General features: G+C 34.6%; 2 protein-coding genes across 4 annotated transcripts in view; both read right to left on the bottom strand.

The window, feature by feature from the left end:
• Window positions 1-1,208: 1,208 nt before the first annotated feature.
• LOC123219351 (NADP-specific glutamate dehydrogenase-like) lies at window positions 1,209-8,587 on the bottom strand. Of its 3 annotated transcripts, XM_044641257.1 has the most exons (17): window positions 8,358-8,587; window positions 7,914-7,942; window positions 7,173-7,779; window positions 6,437-6,566; window positions 6,125-6,326; window positions 5,711-5,797; window positions 5,552-5,611; window positions 5,397-5,483; window positions 5,113-5,184; window positions 4,871-4,926; window positions 4,086-4,171; window positions 3,598-3,688; window positions 3,343-3,500; window positions 3,138-3,229; window positions 2,341-2,421; window positions 1,891-1,964; window positions 1,209-1,624 (listed from the first exon to the last, which is right to left on the bottom strand). In XM_044641257.1, exons 3-17 carry the CDS (start codon window positions 7,729-7,731, stop codon window positions 1,549-1,551), a joined length of 1,911 nt encoding a protein of 636 aa, XP_044497192.1. In that variant the 5' UTR covers window positions 7,732-7,779; window positions 7,914-7,942; window positions 8,358-8,587; the 3' UTR covers window positions 1,209-1,548. The 3 variants fall into 3 exon arrangements, with proteins under 3 accessions (XP_044497192.1, XP_044497191.1, XP_044497193.1); XM_044641256.1 differs by lacking the exon at window positions 7,914-7,942; XM_044641258.1 differs by lacking the exon at window positions 7,914-7,942 and having other exon boundaries at window positions 7,173-7,755.
• A 4,413-nt stretch (window positions 8,588-13,000) lies between these two features.
• The window catches only part of LOC123219059 (dentin sialophosphoprotein-like), a 15,160-nt gene continuing 9,867 nt past the window's right edge, over window positions 13,001-18,293 (bottom strand). The window contains exons 8-12 of the mRNA XM_044640775.1: window positions 14,732-16,873; window positions 14,507-14,584; window positions 14,316-14,427; window positions 13,507-13,557; window positions 13,001-13,391 (exon numbers count right to left, since the gene is read on the bottom strand). Coding sequence (XP_044496710.1) covers window positions 13,341-13,391; window positions 13,507-13,557; window positions 14,316-14,427; window positions 14,507-14,584; window positions 14,732-16,873 — 2,434 coding nt within the window. The 3' untranslated portion in view covers window positions 13,001-13,340. The remainder of the gene's footprint in view (window positions 13,392-13,506; window positions 13,558-14,315; window positions 14,428-14,506; window positions 14,585-14,731; window positions 16,874-18,293) is intronic.

Genomic DNA, 18,293 nt, shown 5'->3' with positions numbered 1-18,293 from the left:
AGCCACAAGTGTAAGAGAATAAATTGATAGAGAAGGAGAAGGCAATGAAGCAATGACAAGAAAAGATCGAGTAGTCGTCAGTGTAATCTTCAAAAAAGATGGTGCAATCGTTGGTTGAGTCTTGAAAGGGGACAATGTTACAGATCTCAAAGCCCAAAGCTTAGGTTTGAACATGTGGTGGTAATGGGAGAGTTCAATCACATAGTCACGAAAAGTTAAAAGATTGGTTGGCGACAATACAAGGCTGGCAAAAGTGGGAGAGGAACAATTATTAGGGACAAAAACAAGATTCATGTCCTACCAGTGATTTTTTATAACTTTTAGTTTTTATAATTATTAACAAAAGATGAATATAAATTTTCTAAATTTTAAAAGGCAAATTGTTATAAAACTTCATAAAAACAAAAAACTTTTTTTTTTTAATAAATGATTAATTAAAAGGTTTCACAAATATGACAAAAATTCAAACTCAAACTTCCCCTAGAATTTTTAATACTCTATTAATTTTGTTAACCTTTCTCTAGTTAAAAAGACTCTTGGTTTTCTCATCAACTTTATAAAAAAATTAACATAAATTATTAACAAATTTAAGATACGGGTGCAAAAAAATTAACATAAATTTTTTTCTGCCGATAACGTGCTTTTTCCTAGGGAATTGAGGCAAACCATATCGACCCGCTTGGTCGTGTCAAGCATTTGAACTTGTTAATAGTTAAACCACCATTAGAGTGTCACAATAGAAAATGCAGTGGATTGCTTGCTCTGGATTTCACCACATGCAAAGACTGTCGATAAAATCTGACGATGCAAAAAGTTTTTGTTTGAGGTACTGAATATCCTTGTTTAAGTGTTTCATACTTGAATCGTGCTGTAAAAAGGAAACATTATGCTTTTATGAAAAAAAATTTATTAATCATTCTTTGTCATGTTTATGCTGCCTTCTTAAACAAGGTCTTGATAAGATCTTTTTGTCCCAAAATCATCTCCCTAACGTTTATAAAATCTAGTGAATGCCCCTTTATCATTCAATGCAAATTGCAATCCAAGAACTTACCATACTTTGGTGAAGCAGCAGAACTAGAATGCTGATGCTAGTCATTGAAACTTGAAAGGTCTTCTTCCACAAATTATCCTTACTTGCATCAAATTCTCAGTCAAAGGAATCCATAAGAAGCTTATTTCTCTCACTTTCCCTAAGCCCACAGCCGTACAATACATGATTAGATTTTATTTTCAAAGTCACTAAATGGGTATTTTACAGCATTGCAGTAAAAAATTGAGAGAGCTCTTACATACTGACAAACAAATTTTTCTGGAAACAAATCAATACACTTCCTAGTCTAGTGCTAACTACACATTGTTTAAAATAAATCTTATGCTTGATGATCAGATCTCCAGATTTTTTTGGAAGAGACAATTATATTACATACTCGTTACAAAGTATCTTGATCATAGAATTTTTACTGCAAGCCTCTAAGCCCGTGATAGACGTCGATCAACAGAAATTGAATCAGGGGAGCTTGCAAAGAATTGTACATTGTTCATGTTCTATACACACCCTTGATCAGTCATAGCTTGTGCAATAGTCAGAAAAGCTGAGATAACTGCTCCATGTACTAAAGCCCTGGCAAACACAAGAAGAAAATAAGAACAGTAATACAGTCTCTGCTGAGTACAAGGTTGAGTACAGTTTTGGCTAATTAACAATAAAATGCCAGATGATCATTACACCGACTTGTTTTGGACTAGAAATGGCATCATATTGGCATTAATGTAGACTTAGTTAAAGAGTTGATAATAACAAGAGAAGAAATGGTGTATAATTCACAGAAAAACATTATAGGTAAAAAAAGGTGTTACAGAAGAGTAAATCTCTGCTTCAGTACTCACTCTGGATTCTCTTTCTGATAGCCAAAATCAGTTGCTGCTTTTAGGGCTCTCTGGTATGTCTGCTTCATTGCTTCCTGTAAAAATAAGATAAGCAACCCATACAGTCATGACCGTTTAGACTTACGAACTTAATTATGGTTAATACTACAGCACAATATGGAAGATCCTAGAGGAGCTGAACTAAATGCACTATTTCCTTATCTTCACATCAAGACCCACTTTGAAATTCTAAATTTTTCAAGTCATTTTAACAGTTAAATAAGTGAATTTTCACAGGAGAAGGATGGTTTTGGTTTCATAGTAAATTCCACTATAATGAATTTCTTTGGGGTCCACTCAAAAACATATAACCTAATATTTCATCGATGTGGTTAAAAGGCCCAAAATATTGAGAAATATGCTCAAATCTATTTACATTTTTTAAGTTATAGTTAAAATATATAGTCAAACCTGTAATTTAGATTCGAAGTCCTCAGGTGACCAGTGCATCAAATTGCACTCATGGTTTAATTCAAGTTCACCAGCAACAACCTGTAGCCAAGTTGATCAACAATTCAAAAAATATATACATATAAGAAAAAGACAGCAAAAAATTTTATCAAAACAAATGGACGAATGTAAAACAGCCGAAGCAGCCATGGCTTATATATCCCACCTTCAACTCAAAACACTTGCAACAAGAGTTCAAGAAGATAGTTACCCACTTTTGGGATGAAATGGCTATTGAGTGGATTGAAGTGCATCATATTCTTACATTGTTATGTAATACCATACACAATAATTCAGCCCATTTACTGGTACTTGGGACTGAATCTGTATAATTAATACATAGGTTGAATTACTAATCAACAGTTCTGGAATGTATCTACTTACGATTACATCTATAGTCAGATTCATTTTAAACAAAAAGAAAAAAATGTTCTTAAACATGGCACTCTGACAGTCAATGAAAGTGTGGTGTAGAACCTCTATTGGTGACAATAAAGCATTTCAAAAAAAAAAAAACCTATCATGTCACAACAGTGCAAAATTCAATATTAATCATTATCATAACATATAGCAAGCTGTACACCAAGCTGTTAATGCAGAAAAAGTTTCAAAACCTATAGAAGTAAAGATGCATATGCCTTCTAGAAGTAAAGAACACACCCCTCTAGAAGTAAACCAAACTCTTGGTAGGAACCTATTAACCAAACTAAAAGCATAAACATAAAGATGCATATGCCTTGTAGAAGTAAAGAACACACCCCTCCAGCACCAGCAGCCATGGCAGGTGCAGTAAGCACATTAGCTTTTCGCAGAACATCAACCGCCTCAGGGGTACACGGCATATTTGAACCTAGACAGCACATAATAATATATAATAACATCAGTTCATAGATATTTATTTTTCTCATAAATTCAGGGAAAAAAAAACTAAAAGCCATTGCACCTTATAGAGTGAATTACTACCTTCTACAAGTATACGACAACCTGAATTAACCAAATTAATGGCATCAGACTGATCTATTTCATTCTGAGAAGCACAAGGAAATGCAACATCACACCTTTCACTCCAAGGTTTTGCTTCATCATAGTACTTAGACCGAGCATATGTCTTTGAGTAGTCTCTGCAGATGCAAAATAAAGATAACATTGACCTAAGAATATCAAAATTGACAATTTGATTATAGAAGATGCAAGATGAACCCCAAAAAAAAAATACACCTCAAACTTCTCTGCTGAGCTTTTATATCCCTCAAAAATGTTATTTTCATGTAGTCAAATCCATCCTCATCCACCAAATATCCTTTTGAATCTGTGCAAGAGGAAGGCAATGACTAATGAGAGGTAACTACACCAGTAGCCATTCACTGGAAAAGACACTAAATAATTGATAATCAACACTGTCTCGACAAACTTTTGCAGACTACAACCATTAACTAAAACAAATATGTGACAGTTTTAATTGTTTGCTTGGTAGCTTGTGTGCATGTACTAATAAAACCCTCAGCTTAACTAGTTGGTCTTGTTTATATCATAAAAGAAACCATGCATGCATACCAGAGCAGCAAACATGCTCTCAGTATAAAGGTCTTGGCTGCCCGTCCAAATCTTGGAGTAAAAGATATAAAGGAAAAATTAAAAACCTATGTTAATCTAGTTTCAGCACTAATCTTATACTTCTACAATGTTCACCACAAACAAAAAATTACCTGACACGGTAATGGGGACAGCACCATAGGCAACAAGCTTTTCTAGAACATGCATGGCAATTTTTCCAGATCCACTTACACTACATCTGGATGAGAGATTTATAGAATAAATTAATAACAGGGAATTTGAAATACAACTTTCAACAAGGAAAATTCTAAGCACTTATAAATTGATCAAGCAATAAATAGATGTAACCAGAAAGATGAGCAAGAGATGCTCATAAAGGTAACGTTACAACATATAAAGATTCTATGAACAAGAAAAAACTACATCTTAAATGCAGGTCAAGAAACCATCAAATAAATATCGAAGTCAAATTGCAGTCTGATAGGATCCTAGCCAATTATTCCACCAAATAATAGCAAAAACACAAAAAATAAAGAGAATAGAAAAGCTTTTTATTGATAAAGGTGGTTTACAATAGATAAACTGGCAATTCAAGGAGCTGAGACCTCCTATTTCCAGTCATTCGAGACGGTAGAGACCTCCCAATCAGCCCTCAAAGGCTGCTCACAGCCTAAGCTGCCTAAAACACCATATTTTTCTTCTCCCCCTGTTTCCTCCTTATGCTGCCCCTTTTATTCCCCCATATCCTAATTCAATCTTTATCATAGTTCAAATTCCATTATTTCCAATCCTATCATAATCTTTAATTATAATTTCAATTATTTCCTAATCGTATCACAGTCTTATGGTCAATATGGTAAAATAACCCTACATTAAGGTCATGAGTTATCAATCCTAGTAAGCATAAAATGTAATAATAGGAAGTTCAGAGAGGAACCTCAGTCCCTTGAGCTCCTTATTCATGTCTGCAAGAATAAGCTGGGCAAAGAAAACCTACAAAGAATAGGCCTTGTTAAATTGCAAGATGTTTAAAACAAGGGTAAAAAATTAAAAAATCAATTGCCCATGATGGCAGAGTCAGAAAACAAATGCATGCACTCTCACATTTCTTCACTGTAGTTCCCATGCACCCACCAAAAACAAAATGGAAATAAAGAGTTGAAATGAAATATTAATTACCAGACCATAGCCAGTTGCTTCAGTTCGAAGGCTAGAACCAGACCAAAATATCCTTGGCCCTGTAAAACTTCCCTGCATAAAGCATACACATGGAGCCACGTGAAGTCTTAAACTTATGAAAGCGTTCATAGACTGAAAACAATGCAAAAAACCACTCATAATTAAAAAATAATGATGCCAACAATAATAATAATGGAAAAAACAGACAATAAAGAGCATACAAGAAGAAAATTACAAGACAAATCTCACATGTTAAACAGCCTCTTTCAAGTGTTTTTAAGTACCTGAAAATGACCAGCAAGACGTCTATATTGCCCAAAGAGATACCCCATCTCTCGAGTGCCAACACCCATCTCTTCTGATGGAAGGTCCTAAAATCACACAAAACTCAGAGACTTCAAAAAGATTAAGGAAAAAGAAATGGAGATCTGTAAGTTACCTTGTCGGGACCCAGATATCTATAGATCTCATTCATGAAACTTTGGCAAAAGCGCATGATCTGCCAGCGTGGATTTCACAAAGAACTGTAAGAAAAACTTTCAGAATTTCTAAGAAGGAGCTTACTGAAATACCATCTAATATAGAACAAAGATCTTACCTCATTATCACTTTTTCCTTTAGGATCAAAATCACTTCCACCTGCTGCCCCTCCAAGTTTGTATGGTGATAAAGCATTCTTTAACGTCTGTAAAAGGAAGAAACTATGATACTGTATAGCAGTTGAAGCACTTCAACCATTTTCAATGATATTATAAACTATGAAAGCTATTTTGTGTTTGCTAACATCTATGAAATTAGCTTAATGATAATTTATGTATCTATTCATCTTCAGGCAGTACTGGTTCAGGAGCTGGCCTGTTATAAAAAAGGGGAGCTTTCATAAACCACTTCAACTGACATTGCATGTCATCCGAGAAGGATAAAGATAAAGAACTATAAAGTTAAGGCATAAAGTTGGGACACAGAACTATCAAGCAGTCAAGGAACATTAACACTGGACTTCAGACAGAACCTGCTCAAAACCAAGAAATTTGGCAATGCTTAAGTTCACTGAAGGATGAAAGCGGATACCACCCCTGCATGGACCCAATGCCTGGTTAAATTGTACCCGAAAGCCTCGACTAACATGAGTCTCACCCCTGTCATCCACCCATGGAACTCGGAAAACAATCATGCGCTCTGGCTCTAACAGCCGCTCCATGATATTGACGTAACTGAAAATAAATTATGGAAAATAAAGAGATCAGTGATATGCTCAACCATAGACTCCTCTCTTCTGGATAAGATAATACAACATGCAACACTTCATATCAATGGAACTCACTGGGAATTTTTTGCAATCACTCTTTCTAAAGCATGGACAGCTTCTTGCACAGATTGTATGAACTCGACCTCATGAGGATCCCTTTTCAATGCAGCTTCGACAATTGATCCAGCCGTTTTTGACATAAGAGCTTCATTAGGTTGTAAAAAATGTCAGACTGTCTTAAAGAAGACTGTGGCATAAAAATTTATAATTGTGTCGTAGTGTAGTGAGGATATGAGATGTTAATGCAAATTTCAAAATAAATATGGATGTAACTAGCTTGATGTTTCAAATATGAATTGGCAGAAGATGGAGAATGAGCCAAAAGAGCCTCAAACTGTTCATTTTGGTGTACACAAACTTTATCTTGCAGGCACAATATTAAGAATGCTCTAGTTTCAGTCTATTGATTACTTTTTGTTGCAAAAGTAATTATTATTAAAGAAAGGAGAAAACATTTAGTAAATAATAAGACACAAAACCAATTCCTTTTCAAGTAGCAAAGTTATTATATTTCATATACCAAAAACCAGCAAAGTCCACTATCCCCTGCAGACTATTCATCAAACCACTTATTTTTCTAAAAGTCTTATCAACATATTTGAACTCAAACAAACTTCAACTTTTGTAAAAGCAGAAAGCAATATTAGAGCAACTCTTAATGAAATAGAAATTAATAATTTCCAAAGACCAATGGTGAATGCTTTCAGTTTCCACACAAGCCCACAAGATATATCGGAATGGGATGGCAGACCTTTTACATAAATAGGTTTGTCAACAATAATTTTATCCTTGGATGCCATCTGAAGTCGAAGAGCCTCTTTGTGAAGTAAACTGTTGTTGTGTTCTTCAAGTGCACTCATCTGCATGTTCCGACTACCCTCATTCCCATAAGGATTCCTTCTATGCTTCCTACCATACTCTCTGCAAATGGAGCAGAATATCCTGGGTGTTCCTTCTTTCACATCAACATAAGCCCACTTGTAGGTATCAGCCCATTCCTCCCTCCACCTTTTCACCACTTTTTTCTTCCTCTTTGCTGGTTGCGTCTTTGACATGTCTTGATCATCATTGGGGAGTTGAGAAACCATTGCCATCTGCTTGGTATCATCATGCTCGTCAGCAGTTGGTTCACGAGGGCCACCCATGAGAGGAGTATTGGCAAATGATGGGTCATCATCCCCTGGTCCAATTTCCAGATCAATCTCCTCTCCAAGCTCTCTCACAACCAGGTGGTGCCTTTGTGCCTGCTGAATCAAGTTCATATCATCCATAGTGGAATTCATTCCTAATCCACCGACCGGTAGCAACATTCAGCATGACAATTTTATGCACACCTGAATTTCACAGTACTTCACAGTCTGTTACCACAAACACACTTCACAGATTTTCATTTGGCCTTAACAACAAATCCTCAAAAATCACAGCAAAGAAAAATAAATGAATAAAACGAAACAGCACAAATCATAAATTGAATAGTTAATAAATCCTTCACCTTACTAGAAACTAAAGGCAGCACCAGCCCTAAGAAAAAAGCCAAATATCAGACCCAACAGTATAATACCATATACACTAAACTAATCAACAACAAATAGTCCCAGTAAATTATATCATTAACACCAATGATTAATTAAAGTAGAAACAATTGGTTTATTTACTTAATTATGCAATCTAATTTTCATTAATTTCTTCTTCACTGTTCGGCAAACATTCCAACAGTCCCCCAAACACTCCCCATAACAAAAACTAAACACGCTTCTCACTTAATCACAAAATCAAAATAAAGAACGACAAGAATTCATAGTTTAATCAAAACCCACGAAAGAAACCAACCCCAGAACTGAACAAGCAACAAAGATCAATTTTTTAGCAATACCCGAAAGAAAATTTCGAGTTTTGATCAATACCCATGGTAAAATGACAAGAACCCGTAAAATACCTGAAGAATCCAACGAAAAGTAGAGAGCTTGAACAATAAATAACCGACTTTCTAGAGTGAAAAAAGGATTCCTTTATTCGCTTCTGTTCAAAAATTAAATATTTTCACTTGCTTTGCCCAGAGTTGTTGCTGATCAGATATCTCAGAGGGCTCTGTGACCGTGCGTGAATGAATTTATGGAGAGATTTTAGAAGCAAGAAAGATAGTTTTTTATCATGTGCTGTGGCTCGGTAGATGGTTTTTTATTTTTTATTTTTAAATATTTAATATACTTATCTAAAAATTACTGTTTGTGCTGGTGTTGTGTTATGTGCAGAGATGCCATGGGGTGGGTGGATCAGCCTTGGCTCAGCTTGTCATAGCAGTGGACCATGCCAGGTTAAGGCCGCTACAATATGGGTCTTGTGGTCAGGCTGATCACAACCCGCAATATGGTAAGTCATGTCGTATCAGGGTCTAGTTGGATTGGACCATGGGCTTGTAGTAAACTGATCAAGTTTTTTAATACTAAATTGAAGTTTTCAATATAAATTAAATTTTACTAATTTATATTTGTTTTCAAATTAATACAATAAAGGATAGCACTTCAAAAAATAATAGGGCAACTCTTCAAATTATATTTTTTTATTTATTCTTAAATGATATAAAATCAATTATATAATTATATTACTTATATTCGTATTCTAATTAAAAAACTCTAAAATTTTACTTAATAAAAAAAACTCACTCTCTCACACATATGTACTCATTTCATAAATCACTCTCACATTATTCCTCATGCGCCAACTCTCTTCATCACTTCAAATCCACCAAACCCTCAAAACTTCACTTCACAATTTCACCTCCAAAAGCGATAAACTGATGGTTTCATGACATCTCCACCCATGGTTATGTTTACATCATCGATGACACAATAATGGTGAGAGTAGCGTCCTCACTATCTCTAAACATGGAGATTTCAATGTATTGTGTGGAAAAAATCTAGAGTTACAACTTCATAAACAAGTGGATTCTAGAAGAATCTTTGATGCACTCTTCATGCCCTAATGTGGCATTGTATTAGTGGTTGTAGTTTATTGGTGATGTCGTCCTGGGACTTGTTTTCTCTAACTATATCTTTTTGGTTTACTTGACGTTTGATTCAAGATAGTTGTTCCTCATACACACCGTCAACATAAGCACCAAGAAACTTGTAAGCGTGGCTATTAGATAGTGTCACTTCTGACTTTTGTTTTATCTATTACTTCAACTTTTTCATACCAATCATTTAAACACATATTTTGTTTAGACAAATTTATCAAAATATTTAAAAGGAAAAGAACAAAGGAAGAAAATAAAAAATTGTAAAACAAACGAAAATTAAGTTATTAGATAAAATTAAAAATTGATTGAGTTTGAGAAGGTTTGAGATTGAGAAATCAAAGAAAATGAAGAGAGAAAGATTGGAAAATTATGTTGTGGGGATGAGGAGGGGGAGGGGGGAGAGTTTGTATAAAAAAATTGATTTTGGCAATGACTACTGGTCTCTTAGCCTAGCCAGTAATCGTTGGGTGGCTAGCCATTACCATTTTTTTTTTATTTTACACAACCTGTTACAGTAATGAATCATGCTGATCGACCCATAGACCTAATTTCTAGGCTCTGGCATGACCCACTATAGTAGTGGATAACGGGTCGTGCCCCTTGTGTTAGGTTAAAAAGGGTCTTACCCCTTGCCATGTCTAGTTATGTGTATGTCGAATTGCAAAGTAAAAAGATTGAAATGTAAAGGATAAGAAAATAAATGCAAAGGATCAAAGAATAACATATTAAAGAGAAAATTTTTTCTTCAACTATTTCTTTTTCTTTGAAAGCTTACCTTAAGGTAGGTAAGTACCAAGTAAATCCATGTCTAATTTTAAGAGATATTTCCTTTTTCCCTCATAGTAAGAATATTATCTTATCAAAGTAACAATTTACAAAACTTATAATAAAAAAATCACATGTCAATAGTTCAATATATATGATAATTTTGGGGTCTCATTTTAGTGCATTAAAGAGATGTGATATGAACATAAATAACACAATAAAAAATCCTCAAATGGGATATATTAGGTTAGTATCCAAAAACTAATTGTAGAAGAGAACATTAATGATAAGAAGAAGGTTACAAATGAATTAACAATATAACATTTAATATAGTATGTCCCCAAGTAGAAATTGATAATATAATTCTTAATAATAAAATACGTGTAATTACTTAAAGATGTTTAATCAGGGATTCAGTTAATCCATTTTAAGTGTAAACATACAAGACTCAATGTTCAATATCAATTTCTACAGACATGTAATAATTATCAAATATCTTGAATGTAAATTCATTAGTATTGTCTAGTTGCATTGACTTCATTAGGTAATCTAGGAAATATATCTTCAATTTGATAATTTGTGTTAATAGTTTAGTAAAAACAACATTAGAAGTTAATAGTAAACAAACATAAAATTATAGTGTAGATGCATCAATTACAATAATAAATTAACAAAATGATCCACTAGGTGAATGAATTGGTCCACATATGTCCCTTTAAATCTTATGTAAGAATAATGAGATGCAACTCTAACTTTGGAAAGAGATGATCTAACCACTAATTTACTTTGTGAATAAGTGGTACAAAATTTATTACTAGACAATAAAATCTTATGATTATTTGGTGTATGTATATTTAACTTTTCAATAATTTTACATATTATTGTGGATTCTAGATAATCTAGATGGTCTACCAAAACATAAAAAAAAATTATTGGAGAACTTCCGATTCAATATTGTATAGGTTTCTAATATATTTTCTTTCTATAACCTCAATTAGGAAATGATTCTAAACAAGGTAGAGTTGTACTCGTAGATTCATAATCTTGTAAGTATATGGGTTCATTCATATTAACCACTAGGGGTGTTATTAATTTCTTATATTAAATTTTATCTTTCAAATTTTTGTACAACTCTAGTAAATTCTTTATATTCACACATTCGGTTCACAATCTTTCCAGAGGATGTGATGCCAAAGAAAAATAGTGACTTTAGACTTGTTATATTAGTATTCTTTATTTCTTTCTTTAACTATTTTTCCTAGGCTCATAGATTCTATGGGAAGACCCATATCAAGTGCTCATTTAGTGTATTTTTTCCCATCCAATCTTAAAGCAATATACAAGGATTAATTTTTAAAATTTTAGATTCATATTTGTCTCATTTTCACAAAACTTCTAGTTTTTTAACTAATATACACAACTTTGAGTTTTAAGTTACAATATTGAAAACTTTATATACAAATTAATGATATTTAGAACTTTATATCCATATTTTCTGTGATTTTGCAAATGGGATACCATTATAATTATGATATATATATCCACAATTTCCATTCATTGTATCCACAAACATTTACAAAAGGAATATAAACATAAATATGCACAATTTGCTTTTTTAAAAAGGAAAACAATTATAATAAAAGCATAAATGTAAATATCCATAATTTGTATTTCATAAAAGGGAAAATAATTATAATAAGAACATAAATATACATGTCCACAATTTGTATTTTGCAAAAGGGGAAACAATTATAATAAATAACATGTATAAATTAAATATTTGATAGTTATGGTATTGAAATATACTTGAACACTTTGTGTTAAGACCATGTTGTGTGTATAATGGAAGAAAGTAAAACGAGACTGAAATGCAAATGATATACTAAAGAGAGATTATTTTCTTCAAACTGTTTCTTTTTTCCTTCAAAGCTCTCCTCAAATTACATAACATCAAATTGAAAGGGGGTGGGGTGTTTAACTATTTATAGAGTTTGCCCACGGCCTTTAATTGCTTCATGGTGGGAAATCCATTATTATAGTAATTGGTATACAAATTGGGAAAATAAGTTTCTTTTTTAAAGCAAGTCATTTTGATGTTTGGCCACTTTGGAGTGTGTAATTCACCTACCAGTACCAACTATACTTTTCTGCTAGCTAGGGTTGGTCTTTTGTTGAGAGGGCAAATATAGCACTCCATTTATTGAATGAATTATTTGAAAATGAACTAATTGTTCATACTTGAATGAATATTAGGTTAAAATGGTTTTTAGATAATGATATAACAATCACAGAATGGTTCATCACTTCTAATAGCATTTCATAAAAGACATTAATCTTTCAAAATGATTTACATTGCATTTTTAATGGAGGACCATGAAAAGAGAGTACTAAGGTGGAAAACATTATTGGTATCAGAGCATAAGCTTACTACTTTTGTCCTGCTGTAATTTCCCTTTGTTTTGTGGTAGTGGGCTTGACTATAGTTGTTGGCTTATTTAGGTATTAATCCCACAATGTCATTGAATAGTAAGAATGAATGTTTTGAAAGACAAATACTATCATACTTAAGCTAAAGAACCATTAAGGAATTATAGCATCCTTTGATTCAGAATGTAGAGATTCAATGTAGGCCTCTAGAAGTAGAAACATTGCATTGGCCTTTGATAACTTAGGGTTATTTATCTTCTAGAATTGTAAATTTGGATGAAACAATCATCTACCCATATATCTGAATTGTGGCAGGAAAAGTACAATCCTGTTTCTGATCAATAATGCCATATGTAAATGTTCTGATATTGTACTTGCTAAAAATTCCATTCCATTATAAATGTAAATTACAACCACTAACTTGATTGTCACTGTTAGTCCAACATATCTTACAAGGGTGATTCCCTTATCTTTTGCCCAACTATACAATAGGTTAATGTAATTAAACTGAAATATCATTTCTGAATAATGTACATTAGTGTGGGCATTTGAATATCTTTTGGCTAATCCCCAAACCTTTATATTCCTTTATGAATGAAAATTCTCTAATCTTTTTGGAATTTTAGGTGGGGAGTGCAAAATGCCCATTACCTGGTTCCCCATGCTGTAAATCATCCTGTACTGATAGGTTTGCAAAAAAATTAATCTTCAATCTTTATTGAATGATGCTGCAAAGTCTTTCATCCTCTGTTTAAGGTGCTGCAATATAAAAAACATACAGTCGTGAACCATCTAGAAAAATGTACTCAAGCAAAAGATTAAATGACAAATTAAGTAGTAACCAGAAACTCAGTACAATATTTTGATGGATCACCTTAAGTTCTTCATGTAGCACGAGGAATATTTTCTTCAACCTCTTATGTTTCTGAAAGATTCATTGTTATTTCAAATCAGAACACTGAAGTTGGCAAGAAGAAATGAACAAAAGGAACGCAGCTGAAATGCATATACTTCAAAATCCCTGGAGTTCTCATTAATTCATGAACTTGTGCTTTTCTACTTCTGCAACATCTAACCTTCCTCTTGATAACTCACTCTTACAAGACATGACCCATGAAAATATGGTTTTTCATTGCCAATATTCTGTCCCAACAGGTTACAAAAATGCAAGACCAAGAGAACATGGGCACAATTAACTAGCAGTGACAAGGAGCAAGACCAAGAGAACATTAGGTGAAGTTTGCGCAAAAGTTCTAAGTGTATATTCCATGGTCTATCTAGTTGAGAGTTTAAAATCTGAAGTTAAGAAAGATGAAGATGGTGGCATTTTAGAGATCTAGAAAGCATATGTAACACGCCTATTCTACTAATGGACTAAATCCTATCCTACTGTTCTAGCTTGGTTTAAGAAATGCCATGATCCACTTTCTGGGCAGAATACAGAAAAGTGCCCTGCCATTACAGCAATAACCCATCAAAACCTATACCTCTTAAACTTCATCATATCCACAATTCTATATTCCCTTCCATAAAGCTCATGATGATTCAAACAACCCAAATTTAATTAAAGCAGAAAAGAGAATGGTGAAATGACCTAGTCACTGGATTTGATTATTTAAACAGGCAGGTGAACAATTAGGAGAAAATAAAATATGAATCCTGAGAAGCTGGATAGAAGCATACCGGTCCACATTGATGATAGGAGTTCTCCAATTGCCCCAAGAGCTTGTAATATCTCTCCATGTCCCTATCTTTTGCAAATTTAAGGTCTTTTCCAAGTTTATGGAACTTCTTTCTACAAATAGTCTATGTTGGTCAAACAAGTAACAGGAAAACAAATGGCAATGACACCCAGAAAGAAATCTTCAGAATACCTGTAGCTCTCCAGGATCTTGTTCAAAGATATGTAACTTTCGTACTTATCTTGGTACTCCTGCAAATATTCTTCATACCTAACATAAAACCAGAAAGAATATACAATTCCTGATTAGACACCACAGGCTCAGGTGATCAAAAATAGCAGCAATAATAGAAGAATAAACCTTGCAGAAAAGAAAAAGAGAATTCGTTAATGTATAAGATCAGATATGAGCACTTACTGAGAAATATCCTTAATTGGTCCCTTGAGTTCTGGTTCATCCTTTTCATACTTGTAATAAGAACAGTTGTCTTCATCTGAAGAAGATTCCCTCTTCCGTCGATCAGTATTATTGCTCTCTGTCAAAACTGTGTCCTTGCGCACATCAACCAAGTCTGCCATTGAATTAGATGTGTGCATTTTACTCTCCTTTACTGAGTGGGATACTAATCCTTGTTTAGAGTCATGCTGTTGTGAAGCGCTAACAGGTGCTTTCCGATGGCTTTCTCCGAATCCTTCAAGACCACCACCTAATCTCATTCCAGCTTCACTTTGCCTGAATTTACCACTCGCATCCATTGATTTGTTAAACTGGGACCCAACTTCAGCTTGATCTACTCTTGAAAGATCTTGTGGCTGAGATTGTGTGGGCCTATGGTGTGTTCTTGTCGAATCTTCAATATGATTTTCTGGGGTCCTCTTAATACCAATGCTGAGATTGGGTGGAGATGTTTTCCCTGAGTCCAAAGGGGCCTTTCCAACAGGTTTTCCCTTGCTCAAATCTGAATTGCAGTTATCAGAAGTGCTTGACTTGTTCTCCGACTGTTTAATTGAACCTTTTCTATCAAATTGCTTCTTAAATAGTGCTTCCTCATCCAATGGTTCACGAAGTTCACCCACCTCCAAGTCTGAAAGCTCTCTTTGGAGTATGCTGCTTCTTCCATTTCCCACCTGACCAGTCTCATTGAATTTTCCTGCCATTTCACCATATTTACCATTATTGGAATCAAGTGGCACTGAATTTTTACTTCCAGGACCACCTTCCCTAAGATTTCTAGGCCCCTTTTTCTCCTTTGTAAAGCTGTCCTCATTTTGAGAATCCCTAGATGCTTTTTCTCTTGGAGGAAAAACATCATACCCCCAAGAATTCTTTACAGAGACCTTACGGTCATGTTTATTTGGTCTCTCTACTGTATCATGAGGCTTTGATCGTGCACTTTTATCAAAAGACTTTTGACCTGACTGCTGAAAATCAGAACCAGATCTCCCAGAAAATTCCTGATTGTAGCCCTTTTGGAAGCCAAAATCAGCAATACCCTCCCTGTCAGCTCTATTCATCATTTGAGCTGTGGGGCCCTTATAAGGATCTTCAATAGATCTAGTTGGTGATGAATTGTGAGGGCTGTCAGGGAACTGAGAATCCCAAATCCCAGTAATAGGGGGTCGAACTGAGCTATCAGCTTTAGACCTTTTAGAACGGTCAGATATCTCATCAATGTGCTTCAAATCAGGACCCCTCTTGAATTTGTTTTTCAATGTCTTTTCAGGGCTATCAGACCTCTCACTCTTGAAGCTGTCCTTGACAATATGTTCCTTATCATCAAACAAAGTTCCTATAAAATATTGGCGCTCTTGAAGTTCATTATCATCAATCAAGGATGTTGTAGCTTCCACTGGTTTTTCAACTTCTCTGCTGGGAATCAAACTAGTATTCACATCCATTTCAACTTCTTGTCCATCATCAGGCAAGTCTTTCTCAATGTCAATTGCATCAGATCCTTGCCCCACAATGTCAACTGCATCGGATCCATCAGCATCTTCCTTTTCATCTCTCTCTTTCTGTGTAGGTCTGCCATCATCACTTTTCCAGGGAATAGGCGATGTTGACAAACCTGGTTCAGAGGTTGGTAATTTTTGCTTGTATTCTCTGTCATCATCACTAGTCATAATATCCACATCCTCATCAGAAGCCTCCTTGCTGTTGGAAGAAGCATCAGTTTCACTATCACTGCTACTACCACTCCCACTTCCAACAGGGCTTCTGCTTCTGCTTCTACTTCTACTTCGACTGTGGCTTCCACTGTCACTTCCACTATCACTGCTCCCACTGTCACTGTCACTGTCACTTCCACTATCACTAGAGCTAACTGGATGCCCTTCACAATTATCAGACACTTTTTTCTCACCAAAAAAATCAGGTGAAAACTGTTGGACATCAGCTTTCTCCATTGCAACTGATTCTTCTCCAAGTTTAGAGTTTGATTGAGCCTGCTCCCCCAGGCCACCAGTTGGGACTTTATCCAACAAGCTTGGTCCTGGAGCAGGTTTCTGGCCATGGAAGTTATCAGGAACTGATGTCTGCTGATGATTATCTTCAGGGGAACTGAAAAACAAGACATAAAAGAACCAAATGCATCACAGAAATACCCAGAAAAAAAACAACACTTTTTATTTGAAACAGGAAACATAAATTACTAACAATGATAAATTAAGTCAACGTGTAGGTGCGCCGGAAGTCCAACACTAAAAAACTACATCCAAAACAAGACATAACAATGAAACCACAAAGATTTAACCAAACCAGCCCCAGTTTGACAAGTTATAGAGAAAAAAAAAATGCCCTGAAATCGTCTCAAAATTGAAGTCAATAAAATATGCACAAAAATCACATGTGCACACAGACCATTCACTTGAGGCAGAATATACAAAAGACTCCTAAAATGATCACTTAACTTTTCATAAGTTTTTTATAGGGAGAATAGAGATCACATTAGACAACTAACAATGGAGTTTGTTGGAGAATCTTGGATTCTTTGTTTAGGAGATTGTATATGGTTGTAAATAGCTAATTGACAACTAATAACTATAATTTAGGCTGATTATAATCTTCCTAATTTAGCTAACAACTGTGATTTTAATTTAGACAGATTTAATTAGTTTATGTCAGATTATTAGGAATTAGTTTTTTCCTTAAATAGGACATTGACCTTGTACTATATTAATGTATTCTGTTTATGATCAAAAGTGAAGAAGTTTTTCAGTTTTCTGCTCATGGTATCAGAGCCTCTCTACGGCCATTCTACACCAAAAAATCTTTCTAAATCTTTGGTGCTAGTTGTTGAATTCTTCTTCAGTTTTTTCCTCTCTGTCTATCATTATGTCAGAGGGTTATTCTGAGAATCAACCTACTGTTACTGAGGCTAACAAAGTTGAAATGCTAGTTGAGTCAAAAGGAGAACTGCAGAACATTCAGCCATCCTACCGGCTCAATGGCCAAAATTATATTCAATCGTCTCAAGTTGTTAAAACCTTTCTCAAAGGAAAGGGAAAATTGAGTCATCTTATGGGAACTGGACCTGTTGCTGAGGACACCACGTTTGCAAAATGGGATGAAGAAGATTCCATGATCATGTCATGGTTATGGAACTCCATGACACCCAAAGTGAGTCGGACCTGCATGTTCCTCACAACAGCAAGAGAAGTTTGGGAAACAGTTCACCAAACCTATTCAAAAATACAAGATGCTACAGTGATCTATGAGATCCGAACTAAAATCAACACCACAAAGCAAGGCAACCTTTCTGTCACTGAGTACTATGGTACCATGAAAGGTTTTTGGCTTGAACTGGATTATTATCAAAACTTTAAAATGAAATGTGGAGAAGATGTTGCTATGTTGTAGAAGTTTGTAGAAAGGGAGAGAATCTTTGAATTTCTTACAGGCCTCAATATTGACTTTGATCAAGTTCGAGTCCAAATTCTTGGGAAAGAAGTCCTCCCGTCCCTTGAAGGAGTTTTCTCAA

This window comes from Mangifera indica, chromosome 6 (genome assembly GCF_011075055.1).
Source record: "Mangifera indica cultivar Alphonso chromosome 6, CATAS_Mindica_2.1, whole genome shotgun sequence".
Classification (NCBI taxonomy): domain Eukaryota; kingdom Viridiplantae; phylum Streptophyta; class Magnoliopsida; order Sapindales; family Anacardiaceae; genus Mangifera; species Mangifera indica.
Note: the sequence above shows the minus strand (reverse complement) of the source record. Positions and strands in the feature narration are given on the sequence as shown.

Bases quoted from the DNA above. Each gene is read 5' to 3' on its own strand.
- LOC123219351 (XM_044641257.1), bottom strand. From the start codon at position 7,731: ATGTTGCTACCGGTCGGTGGATTAGGAATGAATTCCACTATGGATGAT. The intron at 6,327-6,436 runs GTGAGTTCCATT...ATTTATTTTCAG, and splicing joins GTGATTGCAAAAAATTCCCA to TTACGTCAATATCATGGAGC. The intron at 5,612-5,710 runs GTAAGATCTTTG...CCACGCTGGCAG, and splicing joins AAGGAAAAAGTGATAATGAG to ATCATGCGCTTTTGCCAAAG.